The 19,590-nt window shown below is 41.8% G+C and overlaps 1 protein-coding gene and 1 long non-coding RNA gene across 4 annotated transcripts in view; one reads left to right on the top strand and one right to left on the bottom strand.

Annotated features, from left to right (window-relative positions):
* The first annotated feature begins 8,589 nt into the window (after positions 1 to 8,589).
* LOC144494977 (uncharacterized) overlaps positions 8,590 to 19,590 on the top strand; it is an 88,818-nt gene continuing 77,817 nt past the window's right edge. Inside the window, exon 1 of the long non-coding RNA XR_013498183.1 lies at positions 8,590 to 8,723. This is a non-coding gene — a long non-coding RNA (uncharacterized LOC144494977). The remainder of the gene's footprint in view (positions 8,724 to 19,590) is intronic.
* epb41l4a (erythrocyte membrane protein band 4.1 like 4A) overlaps positions 13,854 to 19,590 on the bottom strand; it is a 207,352-nt gene continuing 201,615 nt past the window's right edge. For all 3 annotated transcript variants that reach the window (XM_078214667.1, XM_078214668.1, XM_078214669.1), the window contains one exon: positions 13,854 to 16,368. In XM_078214667.1, coding sequence (XP_078070793.1) covers positions 16,240 to 16,368 — 129 coding nt within the window. In that variant the 3' untranslated portion in view covers positions 13,854 to 16,239. The remainder of the gene's footprint in view (positions 16,369 to 19,590) is intronic.

The raw sequence follows: 19,590 nt of genomic DNA, 5'->3' as shown, positions 1-19,590 counted from the left end.
ATATGACTCCTGCATGATGATTTTGCTATTACTCACTCACTAACGTGCAGGCCCCAATTTTAAAGTCGAGAGGAGTGGGAATAGTGCACTCGAATCTGGGCCTAATATCCTCACTCTGACCCACCTGAACATAACCAGACCCACTATCTGACTGGCAGGTGAAGGTGAGAATCTGCCAGCAGGAGGCAGCAGCTAAGAAGGGTACAGTTGTGCTGATTAGGACTTTGGGTGCAACTGTGGTGAGTTTGGGGGAGGGCGGGGGGGGGGGGGGGGGGGGGGGGGGGGGGCGGGGGGGAACCCTGAGCAAGGGAGGTCTAAGCCCAAAGGAAACCTAAAAGTTTAAAACCTGCCTTGCTGAGCTCTGTCCATAAGATAGACCATAAGATACAGGAGCAGAATTAGGCCATTCAGTCCATCGAGTCTGCTTTGCCATTTGATCATGGCAGATATGTTTCTCAACCCCATTCTTCCACTTTTTCCCCGCCATCTTTGATCCTCTGTCTGGCAGATCCGATCTACTGGGGAAGCCATCACCACTCCCCCACTAAGGCCTTCAACTGAAATCACAAATTTGATTCAAAATGCATTATTGCACCTGATCTGTACATTTAGAGAAGAACTCTACCTTCTCTTTAGGGGTGTTCCACTTGTCTGCCCAAAAGAGTACATTAGTATTCCTAATTTCTCTCACTCTTTCACTCTGGATGGGATTTTCCAGCCACGCTCACCCCAAACCCGGAAAATCCCGCCCATGGTCCGCCCCCCCCTGCCGGCTACGATTCCCGTGGCAGGCAGAACAGGAAAATGCCCCTCTCTGTCTTTTATCCATTCACTTCTGCTGATTCATTCATTAGTAATTCACCTTTCTTTTTATTCATTCATGGGGAGAGGGTGTCACTGGCCAGGCCAGCATTTATTGCCCATCCTTAATTGCCCTTGAGAAGGTAATGGTTAGCCACCTTCTTGAACTGCTGCTGTGTGGTATAGGTATGCCCACAGTTCTGTTAGGGAGGGAGTTCCAGGATTTTGACCCAGTTATAATGAAGGAATGGTGATGTTGACCCAACTCAGGAAGGTGTGGGGTTTACAGGGGAACTTGCAGGTGGTGATGTTCCCATGCATCTGCTACTTTTGTCCTTCTAGGTGGTAGAGATTGTGGGTTTGGAAGATGCTGTTGAGGGAGCTTTGGTGAAATGCTGGCGTTCATCTTGTAGATGGTACACACTACTACCACTGCAGAGAGTGAATGTTTAAGGTGATGATTGGGTTCCAATCAATCGGGCTGCTTTGTCCTGGATCATGTTGAATCGCTTGAGTATTATTGGAGCTGCACTTGTCCAGGCAAGTGGAGAGTATTCCATTCCACTCCTGATTCGTGCCTTGTAGATGGTGAACATGGTTTTAGGAGTCAAGAGGTGAGTTACTTGCCACAGATGTCCTAGCTTGTGACCTGTTTTTGTAGTCACAATATTTGTATGACTAGTCCAGTTCAATTTCTGGTTAACAATAACCCCCAGAGTGTTACTAGTTGGGGATTCAGTGATGGTAATTCCATTGACTGTTAAGGGGCGATGGTTAGATTCTCTCTCATTAGATATGGCCATTGCCTGGCACTTTCGTGGCACAAGTGTTCCTTGCCACTTTTCAGTCCAAGCATTAAGGCCAAGCCCTTCACACCTGAATATAACCTCCTCCCCCCACAACTGAATATAACCCCCCCCCCACACCTGAATATAACCCCCTATACCTGAATATAACCCCCCTAAATTCTCAATTCGGCATAACTGCCCCACCAATTCGGCAACCAACACAACCCATCACAACCTCACCCACCATTCTCTCTGCTGCCACACTACAGCCCTGTAGCACCCAAAGTGGCAGACTCAACCAGCAATGCCTCCTCCGCACCTCCATCATGTCTACAGTCCTCTTCTAGCCTTTTTTTCACCCTTAACAGAGACTCTCAGCCCAGCAATTCCTCCTGCAGCCTTCCATCCTGCAGCTTGATGATGGAACCCATGGAAAAGTCCCGAGAGGAAGAACTGAAGCTTGGGTGAGATCGCCACGTGGCGGAACTACACACTGCCCACCCAGGGATGTCCAAGGTGAAAATGTTGGCTCGCAGAAATGTGTGATGGCCCAGGTTAGACACAGGTATAAAAGCATGGTTAAACAGTGTGACCAATGCCAGGTACAACAAAGGTTACGATCAGCAGCCCCCATGCAGCCTTGGGAGTGGCCAGGTCAACAACATTCCTACTTATAGTGGATGCACACTCAGAATGGCTAGACATCTATGAAATGGAGTCCATGACTTTATTTGCAACAGTGAAAAAGTTAAGGCAAACCTTTGTCACCCATGGTTTGCCGGAGATGTTGGTTTTGGACAATGTGATGGAATTTACCAGCAAGGAGTTCCATCGTTTCATGTTGTCAAATGGTATTAAGCACATATGTTCCCCACCTTACCATCCCTCCTCAAATGGACTGCAGAGAGGGCTGTGCAAACTTTTAAAGCAGCCGTGAAAAAGCAACCACCAGCATCCCTACAGACAAAACCAATGTGTTTTCTTATAACCTGTAGAACGACGCCCCACGTGACCACCGGAGTAACTCCGGCAGAGTTGCTGATGGGTGGGTGTATTCAAAACAAGTTGGACCTGGTGTTTCCAAATTTGGCGGGAGGAGTGGATGCAAGGCTGAGTGTGCAAAAGAAACATCATGATTCAACAAAGCCTGAGAGAACATTTGAAATGGATGATCTAGTACATGCTAAAAATGTTGGGACTGGTCAGAGTCGGGTCCCAGGGTTGCCGTGGCCAGGATGGATGGGCCCGGTATTGTATGGAGTAGAAGTTCAAGGTAAAATACTGAAGCAGCATTTAGATCACTTGAGAAGAAGGGGGTCACATAGAGAACCAGTGGGAAGTCCGCTCCGAGTATGCCTACCAATGACGTTGTGTTTGAAAGCACTTTGGAAACAACAGCCTGAGGAACGACTGAGTAATGTTCCAGTGGGAACTGGAGTGATCGGCACTGATGCACCTTTACAAGTTGGAAGTCCGATTTTTGAAAGAAAAACAAATCTACTCCCTCTGTGAAGCACCTCCTGTTGAGCTGCGTTATCCCTGGCAGGCTGACTTTATAAAGGACTGTGCTAAATAATTCATTTATGATGTTACATTGTAAATAGTTTCACTTTTGTTGGTTTTGTGTTAATAAGGGACTTAAAGGGGGAGGGATGTAGGACAGCAAGGGACAGCAAATAAAATTTAGCCAGGACCCAAAGTGTAAGGCTTCCACTCAGGACACGCTCCAAAGGACAACACCTTGCATCTCCCAGTTTGGGCAGCTAGACAAAGACACATGTTTGGGCTGAGCAGTTTGTCAGTATGGGGGTTGAAAGGTTCAACAGTCAGTAGCAATTCCCAGCAGCTGATAGTTCTCACTATGCTGGAGCACAGTATCTCGCCGGCTGCTTAACAGTTTCAGTATTGACATCAGAAACTGGACATCACCTTTACTTCTGAAATCTCAATCCTATCTCGCGTGAAATCTACATCTACAGGGATGTGTTTGGAAAAGCTTAAAAGGTGAAGAGTTCATGCAGATAAAGCTGGTATGGCCAATCATAAATTGCTACTAGTTTACTGGTTCACTACTTTATGTTACTGCCACAATATCCTCTGAAGACGAGGTTTTTCTTTACTCTCATTTGTAGCTTTTAGAGTGCTGGGTCATGTTGGAATATAGGTTTACATGTAGAATAAAAGTCTTCTGACTCACTGAGCCTGCTGTGCTCTTTTGTTTGGCAAGCCAACACTCTAATGCCAATGCTTTTAAAAAAAATTAATTTTACAGGATGTGGGTGTTGCTGCCTAGGCCAGCACTTATTGCCCATACCTAATTGCCCTTAAGAAGGTGGTGAGCTGTTTTCTTGAATCGCTGCAGTCCCTGAGGTGTAGGGACACCCATAGAGCTATTAGGGAGGGAATTCCAGGATTTTGACCCAGCAACAGTGAAAGAACAGCAATATATTTCCAAGTCAGGATGGAGAGTGACTTGGTAGGAATGTTCAGGTGGTGGTGTTCCCATGGTAGTGGCGTGGGTTTGGAAGGTGGTGCCTAAGGAACCTTGGCTCCTTGCATCTTGTAGATGTACACACTGCTGCCACTGTTTGCCAGTGGTAGAAGGATTGAATATTTGTGGATGGGGTGCCAATCAAGCGGGCTGCTTTGCCCCAGATGGTGGTAGGCTTCTTGAATGTTGGAGCTGCATTCATCTAGCAAGCGGAGAGTATTCCATTACACTCCTGACTTGTGCCATGCAGATGGTGGCGAGACTTTGGGAGGGTCAGGAGATGAATTACTCGCCGCAGGGTTCCTAACTTTTGACCTACTCTGGTAACCACAGTATTTGTATGGCTAATCCAATTTCTGGTTAATGGTAATCCCAGGATGTTGATAGTGGGGGATTCAGTAATGATAATGCCATTGAATGTCAAGGGGCGACGGTTAGATCTTCTCTTTTTGGATATGGCCATTGCCTGGCACTGCGTGGCACAAATGTTACTTGCCACTTGTCAACCCAAGCTTGGATATCGTCCAGGTCTTGCTGCATTTGAACAAGGATTGCTTCAGTATCTGTAGAGTCATGAATGGTGCTGAATATTGTACGGTCTTTTGCGAATAACCCCACTTCTGACCTTAAGATGGAAAGGAGGTCATTGATGAAGCAGCTGAAGATGTTTGGGCCGAGGACATTACCCTGAGGAACACCTGCAATGCTGTCCTGGAGCAGAGATAACTGACCCTCCAACCACCACAACCATCTTTCTCTGTGTCAGGTATGACTCCAACCAGTGGAGAATTTTCCCATTGATTCCCATTGACTCCAGTTTTTCTAGGGCTCCTTGATGCTACACTCAGTCAACTGTTGCCTTGATGTCAAGGGCACCTTATCTCTGTTTACTTCCTCTCCATTTGTCACTGGTACTTAGTCTAAGTGACTTTTCATATTGATAGTGGTCACACTGATAGTAGAATAGCTCACGTGCTCTATCTCATTAAGGGATCTGGCACTTTTTAATTCTCCGTATCAAGGGAAAAAGCTGATTGAAGTGTCAGTCTAGCTGAGATAGGGTGAACATGAAAGATTAATTTGACTGGTGTAGTGCTGTGCCATATAACCCCTACAGTGTAGGAAGAGGCCATTTGGCCCATTGAAACTGCACCGAGTTTCTGAAAGAGCATCTTAACCAGGCCCTCCTCTCTGCCCTATCCCTGTAACTCTGTGCATTTACCAAAACCAATCCATCTAACCTACATGTCGGAGTGTGGGAGGAAATTGAACAACCCGGAGGAAATCCATACAGACACGGAGAGAATGTTAAACTTCACACAATCGTCCAAGGTCGGAATTGAACCCAAGTCCGTGGGGCTGGCTGTGAGACAGCAGTGGTGACCACTGTACCACCCTATTTGTATCTGGCTACCTCAATAGTGAGTAACAATGCAAACAGTTTCTCTTCCTGGTTTTTTGACACTGCATTAATTCAGTAGAGTGAAAAATGAATAACACAAAAGGCAACTACAAATTCAGTACTTTTGTCCCGATCCTCCCTCCCCTAAATCTTTCTTAAATGCTTCCCATTCTTCTTTCCTATGTTAACGAGTATTAAAATATTTTCTTCTGTATACTTATTTGTAGAAAGGTCAGTCCAAAGATGTGCTGGTTAAGTGGATTGGCCGTGCTAAATTGCCCCTTAATTTCCAAAAATGTGTAGGTTAGGTGGATTAGCTATGGTAAATGTACAAGGTGAGGGCTCAGGTAAGATGCTCTTTTGGAGAGTTGGTGCAGACTTGATGGGCCGGATGGCCTTTTTCTGCTCTGTATTCTATGATTCTATCATTCTATGATGCTATGAAAATGGACATTAACAATGTATCGAAAATTCTGCATCATGCTTTGTCCATGTCTTATGTCCATGGAGCATAATGTCTACAGCACTGCACCTGGTGGGAGGGCGCAATTACAGTGTGACAAAAGCATCATAGAAAAATATATTACTATACACTTGGGCTGAATCATATCTGCGTCCTTGTCTAATTATCCTCTCCCTATCCAATTCCATGAACATTTTCCTTTGGGTAGGGAAATGGTGATGGGTCTCTAAACCCATGGCCTCTGGCGAAGACTAAAACACTTGTAAATCTTTACCTGAACACAATATTCATATCCACAAGAAGATGGAGAAAATCATCATTTGACAAAGTCACGACTCTTGAGAGAATCCTAGACCAAAACTCTTCAGTTATTTTGATTGCTGAAGAAGGAGAAGAAGATTGTTAATTTTTAAAAAATTTTTTAGTGTCAACGTTAGCTATAGACTGGACTCTTCCAGAGATTGCCAGTCACTTGTCATTTTTTTCTTTTTTTCTACCTTTCCTAGTATCTTGTTTGCACAAACTTGTAGAATGCTTGGTCTCAGTGGCAAGAGGTATTTATCTACCATTCTCTAATCCCTTTAATTGCTGTAGTTCCTTTTTAAATGATATCAAAACTGTACGTTAATTGACTACATTCCATTTAAACTTTTATTATCTTCAGTGCCACAGATCTGTTTTTCTGTTGCTTACTTTCAGTCTACTGAAATAATTGCTCTTCATTCTACAAATCTTGATTTCCAAATTACACAAATCTTGTTTCAAATGCTTTTGTAAAATCCAAATAAGCTTCCTCCATTTGATTTTAATTCAATCTTTCTCAATGCTGCATCAAATAATTTTAGGAAGCAAGAAGCACAATATATTGTTTCTAAATCATGTTGACTATTACCGATGGCCTTTACAGTCACTAACGTTCAGTGATTATGGATTTCCTAACTGGTTTAAATTCTTGGGTTTATCTCTTTTGAACATTGGGTACATGATATTTCAGGTATCAAATGCAGCAGTTTGGCTCTGTTTAAGGTGAGATGGCCTTCTTTGAAATTTTCTTCTGTTTAACATTGTTCAAAGTGTTAATATTCAATAGCTTGCAGGGCTCATGTTTATTCAAAACTACAAGTGTTACACAAAAAAATTCTAATGAAGTTGACCTTTCCTCACAACAGTACTTTGTTCTGGGATAGAAAATTTTACGTCGATGGAAACCTAGCTTCAACCTACATTGGTGAAGGATAAGAAAGTTAACTAATTAAACTAATTAAATTTCAAGAACTTGCCAAATGGAACAGCTTAATTTGAACGGTAATTAAAATGGGTTAACTGTTAATTCATTAACATGGACGCAAAATGTGGTCACTGTCCTGTAACATCAAAGGTTAAACAGTTGAAAGTTTGGAAGTTTGAGTTTTGTTTTGCATATACTCTTGTCAAGTTTTTGAAACACATCCACTGTATATTTATTAAAGGATGATTCCAAATAGCAACTTAACTTCTAAGCCATTTATTTTCTCAGACCCAGCCTTTTGACCAGTGGAAATCTACTGTTTTTGATCATTGGCATGTTTTCTTTTGTGATATTCAGCCATTAAATACTCTGTAAATGACTGTGATGTCAGAAGAAAGTCTGCAACAAATGTACTATTTAGTGTTGAATGTTGCAGTACAGCTACTCCACATTCAAACTGATTCAGGAAAACTGATCAGGGATGTCGGCACTTTTTTTGTGCATAGACTTTTGCCATCAAGGCTGACACCATAGATAAAGGTTTAAATTCATGTTTATTTCTATGTGTTGCAAGATGTTAACAGCACTGTAACTTTAATGGAGAAAGGTAAGGACCGCTTTTTCTAAAACTCCAGGTTCAAAAAGTTCAAACAGGACAAGTTAGCAAATAATAAAAGTAAATACAAATAGATCTTAGTTTTTTGGCCTATGGAGCCTACCCACTCAGGAGGTCAAATTTCTATAACTAGGAAATGGACCACCATTCCTCAAACAGCAATATCTCAGCTGGCTGATTCTGTGGCCATTGTTTTCTTGTTTTTATCACTTTGCACCTCAGCTAACCATCAGAAAGCTGTTAAACATTGGGAAGGTTAAAGACACTGGGTGAAATCTTATTGCTTTAGTGTCTGGAAAAATGGTGAGTCCGTTTAACATGATCTCCCAATTGGTGGACCATCTGTTTACTCATTCCCAGACCCCACTGATTAGGAGACCATCTGTGGGTTAGCCATCCAACCAAGGGTGTGGACAAGGTGATACATCTGAAACAGCAATGAAGGAGTTCTAAATAAAGGGATCTTGGGGGCAGTCATAGACGCAGTACTGGATGTGGTGATTCACTCAGTGAGAAGCACTCACCGAGACAGTTCTGTATGTGGGAAGTTATTCATGAAGGTCCGCCTTCTCAACCTTGCCCCTTGCCTGAGGTGTCGTGATCCTCAGGTTACATCACAACTAGTCAGCTCTCCCCATCTGGGACTGTGGCGATTTTACTGTATGTGGTGATTCATTCGATGAAAATTACTCAGTGTCAGTACGGAATGTGCTTTCAGTACTGTGATTCACACAGAGAAGTCATCTTTCAAGGAGATGGCAGGAAAAGGCCAGCCAGCCTCACCAAACAGACTTGGATTGAGGTTGCAGAGATATCGATCCAGCGCAGGAGACATCACAATGACTTGTGTTTACTTCAATCAAAGCATGATTTTGTTTGACCTTATAATTATCAGGGGGTCATTTGTGCTCCACGCAAAATTGAACTGGGTCAGGTAGGTGCTGCTGAATTGCTACAGACTCATTAATGATGATGTAACACCCAGAAAGGGGGAGGCAGTGGCGTAGTGGTATTATCACTGGACTAACAATCCAGAAACCCAGCATAGTGTTCTGGGGACCCGGGTTCAAATCCCACCACGGCAGATGGTGAAATTTGAATTCAATAAAATATCTGGAATTAAAAGACTACCGATGACCATGAAACCATTGTCGATTGTCATAAAAACCCATCTGGTTCACTAATGTCCTTTAGGGAAGGAAATTTGCCGTCCTTACCTGGTCCGTCCGACATGTGAATCCAGACCCATAGCAATGTGGTTGACTCACAAATGTCCTCTGAAATAGAGGGCAGTTAGGGATGGGCAATGTATGCTGGCCCAGCCAGCGATGCCCACATCCTGTACAAATGAATAAAACAAAGACTGTAATGAGTGGATGCCTGTTAATATTGAGCAGGTTTGTTGGTGGTGGGGGGAAGGGTGTGAAGAAGCCAACTTCTACAGAGGTTGTAATGTACGAGTGCAAGGCTGCACACAGCACTCAGCCCACCAGGCCTTGATGAGGACATTGAAGACTTCCTGGGCAGGAAGGTCTATGGCTGCAACTATCAACAACACTACAGGGTGTTCCTGTATCTCCACCTTCAGCAGTGTCAAGTGCTCTCCAACCTCCTCTGGTGCTCTGGTCTTCTCAAGTGCCAAGTTATGCAGGAACAATCACACCACTACCCTACAGGACACTCAATTGTCACCCTGGTGGTAAGGTGAATACGGGTTGTACCTTTCCTGTTCCTATGTTGAGGGGTTCCTCACTGGGGTCAGAAGACAGTTCTTGAGCAGGCATCCCTTGTTCCCCAGGAAAGATCCGCTGAGACTGATGGATTGAAGAGCTGTGTACCTGAGGCTGTCAGTGGATGAACAGGTCACAGCAGCTTCCTGTGTGCTTGGCGTACACTTGTAGCTCCTTTTGCGATGGTCACATTCCAGATACACATTGAAGGAGTGGAAATCCTTCCAGCTGATAAAATCTGGCTGCTCTGATGGTGCCTTGATCATCATGGGTGCAGTTTACAATGCCCTATGGAAATCTGGCAACTGAGGGTGTGGCCTACAGCCCTCTGGCTGCATCCATCTCAAAGTTAAAGTAGCTGGATGTCCTCGTAAACAACGTGTGACCTGGCTGATGCAGTTGTGGGTTGCAGATGGCAAGATGCTGCTACTTCCTGGAACGAACTGGGAATTGAAGGCTGTGGTTACTTTGACTGCCACAGGTAATGAGTGGTTGCCTGCTCCTATTAGCCTTTAGGCCTTCCTCTAAGGGGTCTGTAACCACCTACCGTGAGAGCTACAGAATTCAGAGGCTCTGCTGGTCTCAGAAGTCATGAACACTAACCGTTGGTCTGTTGATCCTGTTCTCAGGGCATTGCCTTCGACGAGGTGCTGCACTGTGTCTGATCTGCTCAGCTTCACGTGGCTGGTATTGAGAGCTGAAGTTGCTGCTCCTGTTATTGAGGGTGCTAAGCTGGAGGACACACATCTCTTCCTCAGGGATGTAACCAGCTTCCAATAATGTGGACCCTATGGCACTGTGCAATGTAACTGGGGATAAAGACCCTCAGAGGTGTCCAAGGTACTTTGTCAATGTGGCACTAAGTTACCATCCCCACACACAATAAAATCCTGTCATTTCAAGCTGCTGACTGCGGCTGAGCTCCGGCTTACTGATTTCCTCCCTTTGTATTACTGATATCAGGTCAGTCTCAGTCTTCAGTTAAAGGCTAAATATTCCAGATGCTGGAAACTGGACATAAAAACAGAAAATTCTAGAACTATAAAACAGGTCAGGCAGCATTGGTGGAGAGAGAAACAGATTTTATGGCCATTATTTTACGACCTCACTCAGGTGAGGCTCGTAAAATCCTACCCAAGGCCAATGGAGAATTCCATTCTGCGAGCCTCACCTGCCCTGATTTCGGGGCGGGCGTGGTGGTAAAATTCCAGCTAATGTTTCAGGTCAATGACCTTTCACCAGGACTGGGAGATGTTAGAAATGTAATAGGTTGTAAACAGGTGAGAGGGGGAAGGTGGAAAAAGAACAAAAGAGAAAGTGGAAAACAGGAGAGATTGAATGGTAAAAGAGTTGGTGGTGCAGGGTCAAAAGGAAGTTGTAATGGGACAAGGAAAGAAACAAAAGATGTGTCCAGAGGAGGTGTGAATGGCAGAATGATGAAGTTACCATCCAAAATCCAAGGGAAAAACAAGAGTAAAATCAAAGCCTGCAAAGAATAAGAAAACAAAATGGTTGCAGAAATTATTTTCTGAAATTGTTGAACTCAATGTTGAGTCCTGAAGTGTCCAACTGAAAAATGTTCCTCCAGCTTGCACTGGGCTTCTGGTGTTAAGCCCCCATCTATGTCCTTCATATCTCCAAACTTTAGAATTCCAATGTTCTTCTAGCCAAACACCCAATCCGCACATTTCACAAACTCCAAGTCATCCAAAATCTGCAGTTTGTACCTGCACTAACTCCTGCTCACCTATCACCCCTGCTCTTCTTGATTTATGTTGGTTCCCAGTGTTCCAATTCTACCAAGTTAATATACTCATCCTCATGTTAATGCACCCTCATGGCTTTACCCTTCCCTAACTGGAATATTGCCAAAAAGAGGGATATGTTGCTGAATCTTTTTGTCCTGTACTCAGTAGGACAAACTCAAGAATGCCAAATTTCAAACAATCACAATTTATACTATAGGAGCAAAGGGTGCTGATTGGTAGGCAAGTCAAATCTGGTTGGCTGAGGTGTTGCCATGGAAGAAGCAATGGTGAACTGTAAGCTCCTAAGATTTTGTGTAATTCAAAAAAGTTGTAAGATTTGAATATATTCCTTTTGTTTTCAGAGAATGGCACCCTGAACATAAAGGTATGTCACATTTAGCATGCATAAATAAGCCACATTGCAGGCTAGACAGATTATCTTAAATTGGTTGTTGGTGTAGCTATTAGCACACTCAGTAATGTTCAACAAGTGCTGCCCAATCACAGAAGCATATCTAACAATGGATATTTGGTTTTGGGTATTGCAAATGTGAGCTGGTTGAGCATGGTCTGTATTCTCCCGATTTCCAACAACCAAAGGAACACGCTGATCTTTAAAATTCATTTACGGGATGTGGCTGTGCTGACTCGACCAGCCCATCATTAGTTGCCCTTCAGAAGGTGGTGGTGAGCTGCCTTCTTGAACCACTGTAGTCCCTGAAGTATAGGTACACCCGCAGTGCTGTTAGGGAGAGAATCCCAGGATTTTGACCCAGCGACAGTGAAGGAACGACGATATATTTCCAAGTCAGGATGGTGAGTGATTTGGAGGGGAACTTGCAGGCGGTGGTGTTCCAAAATATCTGCAGCACTTGAGCTTTTAGGTGGTAGAGGTCGTGGGTTTGGAAAATGCTGTGGAAGATGGTGAATTACTATGCTAATGTTAAAACTTGACAATGCTAGACATTTCAAAACACTTCAAAAAGTAACTCATTAGAGCTGAAGAGATGGAATGTATTATATAACCACAAGTTATTTTGCTTTTAGTAGCTCATATTCTGTACAATAACTTCATACTCTTTCCAATGTCATTGGGCAGAATCTAGTGCAAACCATCGAGGCAGGTTTTATGGCAGGAAGGGTAATAGAATTAGGCAGGGATAGCAGAAAGGAGTCCCCATGATGGAACCTGGCCACCAAATTAAATGGTCAGTTAGAAGGCAGTGAGGCAGTGACCCCACATCAAAGTGCGGGAAGCCAATTTAGATAGTTAAGATGGCTATTAACATTCATTTGTATGCTGCTGAATGGTATCAAACGTACAATTTGGGATTAGTCATTTGGCAAGTGGGGATCATAGGCCCTCAGATCCCTGACAAGTGAGGACTGGCAGTGTTGAGATGGAAGGACAGCCATTTTGCTTCTACCTTGCACAGGGGGATTGAAGTTGAGGTCTGATGGGGCACAGAACTGAACACCAAATACAAGGGCAGCAGTCAGAAACATTTTTTTGTCCACTTAATCTTAATAGATACAATTCTGTTTATATTGGAGCCCGGGTTGTGAGAAATGTATTCCACAAAAATGATCTGAAAGCAGCAAAACTTTGCGATGTAGAATATAATTACCTACCTTTTTTTCTTAAAAGTAATTTTACAGCACTCTTGTGTGGAACAAGATTAATGCTGTTCTTTCTATGAATGTTTTATCTCACCCTTCATTCACTTAACATGGGATGACCCATATACTTTTGGGGGAAAAGAATGCATTTTATGTTAGGGTGTTGGTCCCTTTTAAGAACTAGGTTTTTCTAGGAGGTGAATTTCTGGTAAAGCACCTGGTTTCCAGTAAATGTTCATGTGACCCGATAGTTTGGGAGGTAAACAATAGAAAAAGGATAAACAAGAATCTAATTATTGGTGTGAGTATGTTTCAAGTGGGTTTCTTTTAAAGTTTAGAAGAATTTCACAGTAAAACAGGGAACATCTCTTTCCAGCATAGATCATTTGAAATTCTGTGTGCTGGCTAAAATAATTTAAAACTCTTGTTAATGGTAGGATTCCTAATAGAGAGTTGAACTTCTAGGGATAGCCAAGCTGAGAAGAGAGAAAGAGTATTAAATGCAAGACCTCATGATGTGACCTAAAGTGGCTCCCTTGGGAATCCTACCGACTTCCAAGTCCATTAGTGGGACCTAGGTCTCCTGGACTAAATTCCAGCCATTGATCTGGTTAATTTTATTGCAAGGTTCCAAAGCTGATGGCAACATTCTTTACTCTAAGAACTGATGGGTTAAGAAAGGAGATGGACGAGTAAGAAAATAAAATATCTGTGAAGCAGGAAGGAAGCCAGCTGGATGTTATTGGTCACGGGCATTGGATCCACTACAGAAAAATAATGACCAAACAGATAGCTAGTTTAAGGTATTTGAGCTATGAGGAGTGGTTGAAGAAACTGGGCTTAAATACTTCAGATGTGAATGGAATATGCTGCTGCTTGCTTTCAAGTGCAGGTTGTGGATTTGTGATAGAATGTACATACAAAACCGTAAGCAAACTGATGTTGTGAAATGATCAGGAAAGATTTGTATAGAAGAGATCAGTCTTAAAACTTGCTGATTTATTTTTCTTCTCTACTAACCAAACGCATAACAACATGCAAAATACATTACAGCAGTAACCATAACTTCCAATTTAATGTTCTGAAAGTTTACTAATCTAGCATATTATTGCTTTGCATGTGGTTATTCTTTGTGGCAGCCATTTCAATGCCAACAACTCTAGAAATTACAAATAGTTTTCATTTTTTCTGAAGTACGTCATTCTGATTACATACACCCGACAGAATTAAAAATGGGATTGGCAACAGAAAATGATCACAATTGTGATGCATAGAAAATACTGATATCTCTGATTAAGATACTTGTCTCTTCATAGCCCTTAAGGAAAGAAAGTTGCTTTGTATTTAGTCTCAATGGGTCTTGATCTTCTGTGGGTGATGAGTTTTAGATTATATTAGCAGCAGGTGCTAAGTGGCCACTTCCGCACACCGGCTCTTGTTATGAGGTAACAGGGATTAACACTGCTGTGTGCATTTCATTTAAATGTGGATTACATATGCAATATTCAGCTTGTAGTCCAATTACATAAGATGTACAACACAAAAATAGACTATTCAGCTGAAACTGTCTCTGCGCCAAATGAGCATCTTCCCATCCCTCTTCATAGAAACATAGAAAATAGGAGCTGGAGGAGACCATTCGGCCCTTCGAGCCTGCTCCACTATTCATTATAATCATGGCTGATCTTCCAACTCAGTAGCCTGATCCTGCCTTCCCCCCATATACTTTGATCCCCTTCGCCCCAAGTGCTATATCTGTTTCCTGAAAACATTCAATGTTTTGGCCTCATCTAATCCTATCATCACTAACTTCTAATTCTTTTTTCTGCATGTTTTTAAATCTAATTTTCCCTTAAATGGATCTATACTATCTGTTTCAACTACTTCTTGTGGTAACAAGTTCCACATTTCAAACACTCTCTAAGAAGTTTCTCCTGAATTCTCTATTGGATTTATTAATGACTGCTTTATATTTATTGCCCTTAGCTTTGGTCTCCCTCAGAAGTGGAAACATCAAGGAAATGGTGTTAGAACCAACAGTAAATATAGTATATAAATAAAAGCCTTGTTTATGGCATGGCTCCTCCCTTGTTCTGAAATAACAATGCAACACAGGACCAGATGTGTTTACTTGTTTTCATTGGCAAAAAAACATTCTGCCAATGGTTACTTTAAATATTTCACCATATTCACTATCATCCAAAACAATCTAGGTGGAGAAATTAATTTGCTGATTTTGCAGTGCCTAATACCTATACCACAGGTGATAGGCTCCTTTGACTTATATCCACTTTACCCTTTACCTAATATATTTTACACTTTTAAGCAGTACTCAAATCACACCCAATATGTACAAACATTTACAGAAGAGTGCACTGTATACTTTCAGGAAATGCAACTAATTCTGGTCACAATGTTACATAATGGACATTTCAATGCACATAAACTGGTTAAGTAAAATGGAAATTAAGTCCATCAAAATCAAAGCCCATAGTTGCAATCTGAACAGGGTGTTATCAGAAACTAAATTACTGATGATCTACATCATCTAGCACTCATTTGTTCTAAACTTTTGTTCATTGCCAGGAGATTTCTTTTTAATCTAATTCACCTCATTACGAGTTTTATTTTGATGAAGTATAATGAGTGATCCATTTATTTTCAGCCCATTTAAGAAGCATCTAATACAAATGTATTATTTATTTATGGACAGCACATTATGGATGGAAGTATTGCATGTAAAAGGAATTTGCATGGGAACAGTCGATTCAAAACAGTAAAAAGATACTTTTAAGCTGAAACGTGTATACTGCATGAGTTATTGAACTGTAAGGGAGGATGTATGTTTTACTTGTTCATATAACTGATCAATGTAATGACAATGCTGAAGTAGAAAGCATTAAATGCAGTGGATAATCATTCCAGTATTAAATAACTTTAGATGTTTTGCATTTGTCCATGTGCATTGATGATCAGTGTTTTATGAATATTTCATTACATACCAAAGTATAGAAAAATCTTGCAAATCTGCTTTAGAAAACATATTTTTAAAAAGAGGTACTTGGTCCCAAAGTCTGTTTTCAATATAATTTAGTGTCCAGTTACTTAACATCATCTGCACTTGACAGACTAATATAGAAAATCAAGCGTAAAAAAAAATTTGGAATATATAAATCCAGAGGATTGTTTGAGATCAGTATAAAATCATGGTCATAAACTCCAGAAATACAATGCATTATAATAACACATATTTAAAATGGGTTTTCTCTCAAGGCATGTTATAGTGACATGTAGAATCATCCCTACATCACTGCATGTTCAAAACTTTCTTCAGTTGATCATTGAAAGGTAATCAAGTCTCAGTCTTGATCCGTGGTGTCTGCATAGTCCTGGAAGTTTTAACACTGTATTTTGAATCCCAGTCGTCACTTGAAGTTTGTGTCTTTCCTTCTGTGGTACTGCCTTCAGATTTATTTCTCTTCTGTTTGTAACAGAATTTAAAAACAAAGAGAATTTAAAAAATTTTACTAAGAAACAATTTTTATACTAAAAAAGTAGAAAGTTCTGCAGGGAAAGAATTGTATACGATTTCAATCTGTAATCTTATGGACCAGCATATCCCTCACTACACCATTACTATCAACCCAGGACAGTGACCCTGGTTCAGCAAGGAGTGTAGAAGACCATGCCAAGAGCAGAACTAGGCAAACCTAAACTTGAGGTGCTAACCTGGTGAAATGGCAACACAAGGCAATGTTCATGCGAAATAGCAGAAGCAGCATGCTATAGACAGGGTTAAGTGATCCCCCAACCAACGGATCAAATCAAAGCTCTCTAGTGCCATACATCCAGGTTTGAATGGTGGTGGACAATTAACAACTAACAGGGGAAGGAAGCTCCATGAACACTTACTTCCTGGGCAAAATTTTACCGGCATGTCTGCTTGAGACTCGTATGATACTGCCTGAAACCAACGGAGAATACCATTCTCCAAGCCTCGCTTGGGGCGGGTGTGCCGGTAAAATTCCAGCCCCTGAGTAGTGCAGCCCAGCATGTATTTGCAAAAGACAAGGCTGAAGCTTTTGAAGCCATTTTCAAAGAACTGCCAAGTGGATGATCTATCTCAGCCTCCTCCTGAGATCCCCACCATCACAGATGCCAGTCTTGAGCAAATTCAACACATTCCACATGATATCAAGAAACGGCTGACAGCACTGAATGTAGCAAATTCTATGGGCCCTGGCAATGTGTCAGTTGTAGTGCTGAAGACATATGCTCCAGAACTACCTGTTCCAGTACAGTTACAACACTGGCATCTACTCCAGAGTGTAAAGTTGCCCAGATATTTCCTGTTTAAGAAAGCAGGACAAACCCAATCCAGACAATTATCATCACCACTCTGAATATATTGTGACAAATATATTATATTGCCATATTGGGGGTGTACCATAAACTATCAAGGAAAAAATACAAAGGGGGGATTTTTCCCATCCCGCCTGCCTGGGAATTGTAGTGGGTGCAGGGTGTAAAGATCTGTTGACCTTCGGCGGGATTTTCCGGTTTTGGCACAGCCGGAAAGTCCCGTCCAAAGTTGTAATAATGCAAATTTTAGTTATCCTAAAGTAGACAGGGATAAAAAAAAAGAGGAATTGATCAAACTCTACAAGCAACAAATGGGCTATGTTTTATAGATATGGGTAGAATACAAATTAAAGAGATAATATTAAATCTACATAAATCACTGGTTATGCTGAAGTTAGAATGTTGAGGTAGAGTTTCAGCACTGATACTAGTACAATTTGCCCAGAATTGGCCATCCAGTGAAAAGATCAAGGCATTTTAAGTGCAGCATATGTTCTGAACTTAAAATTATACAACACAGAAATATATCATGCCTATTGTGCCTGTGCTGACACTTTTGAAAGAGCTATCCAATTAGTCCCATTCCTCTGCTCTTTTCTCATAGCTCTGTATGCAAAAGAAAGATTTGCATTTATATATTAAGTCGATTGGCAGTGTAGTCACTGTTGTAATCTAGGGAAACAAAAAAGCCAATTTGCACACAACAAAGTCCCACAAACAGCAAGGTGAAAAAAGTGTTCTTGTTTGAGAAATGAATATTCTCTAGAACACTGAGGAGAACTGCCTGTTCTTCTTTGAATTAGTTCCATGAGATTAACTTCTAATGCAAAAGACTGCATCTTCAATAGTGCAGCATTCCCCCAGTACTGCACGGCAGTGCCAGCATAGATTTTGTGATCATTTCTCAAATCCACAACTTTTGACTTGGAGGGGAAGTGTTACCATTGAACCATAGCTGACATCTAGTACATAGGCTGTTGCACATGGTAAGAAAGGATGAAGCAAGTATTGGTGACTGTATTGGCTGTTGCACCATGCCCATCTGCATTCAGTCTGTGACTGACGCACAAAGAATGGGTTCTTCAGTTCTCCAAGTGTGGAGAAACAGTTGATCACACAGCAAAAGTCTTCAGGCTATTGTAACTTTTACACGATTGCTCAATATGGTGAAATTCATCCACATAGGGATATGGACATTATGGGCAAGAGGTTGAGATTGTTTAAGTCCATTTTTTCAGGTCTATAAGTGCCCTTAGACTGTCAACATGCGTGCACACTTAAAGCGAACTCGTGTATTTGCATTTATATTTGTATTTTCAAAAGTATTTGATAAGTTGCCATACAAGAGGTTATTACTCAAAACTAGGACTCAAGGTTCAGGGATAATATATTAGCAAGGATCAAGGATTGATTAATGGACATAAAACAAAGAGTAGGAATAACCAGGGCATATTTGGGTTGGCAGGCTGGGTACCGCAAGGATAAGTACTTGGACCTCGAATATTTACAGTATGTATTGCTGACTAAGATGAGGGGACTGAGTGAAATGGATCCATGTTTATTGAAGTTCGGTGGGAAAGTAAATGATGAGGAGATGCATATAGGATACTGAAGGATTACGGTCAGGTTAGGCAAGTGTGCAAGAACTTGGTAGATGCAGTATAATGTGGCAAAGTGTGAAGTTATCGATTTGATGGGTAAAGTAAAAAGCAGAATATTGTTTGAATGGTGAGAGAATGAAAAATATTTGCATTCAGAGAGAGATGTGTGTCTTTGTACAGGCCTGGACTATTCTGGAGGAGCCTTGCAGCACTCGGCAGAGTGACTGTCAAGATTCATGGTGTTCCGCTGCATGTCACCATATGAAGGAACAGCCCTCATAATCAGCTACATGGTGACCAGCTGAAGAGCAGAAGCATGAGGAGAAGAAAGAGCAGGAAGAACGAGAAGGAAGAGAAAGGCAGGCTGCAACTTAAACAGACCCTTCCTGGTCAGGCTGCCAGTGAAACATTCATCCAAAAGCAATACCAGTAACTGCAATCTCAATAGACCATTCACCAGCAATCCCTCAGGACCTTCCCTTGTGCACTGACCATCTAAATAAAAAATTAAAAATCGCCACAAATAATATTCCAAACCAAATCTATAAATGAAATCATAACATATTGCATACAAAATCATTTTTCACCTTTGTGCATTCCCATGGTGCCTGTCTTCCATGTACCACTACCTATTCTAGTGCTCTTTACAGTGCTACTTCCCTGGTTGACTTTCAGTGGAGATGACTGCAGATGGCTATGGTGAATGATCCATAGCAGATCCAGAAGAACCTTTTTGGCAT

Source organism: Mustelus asterias, chromosome 6, assembly GCF_964213995.1.
Source record: "Mustelus asterias chromosome 6, sMusAst1.hap1.1, whole genome shotgun sequence".
Lineage (NCBI taxonomy): Eukaryota > Metazoa > Chordata > Chondrichthyes > Carcharhiniformes > Triakidae > Mustelus > Mustelus asterias.
The sequence above is the reverse complement of the archived record's forward strand: the minus strand, read 5'-3'. Positions and strand labels throughout refer to the sequence as shown.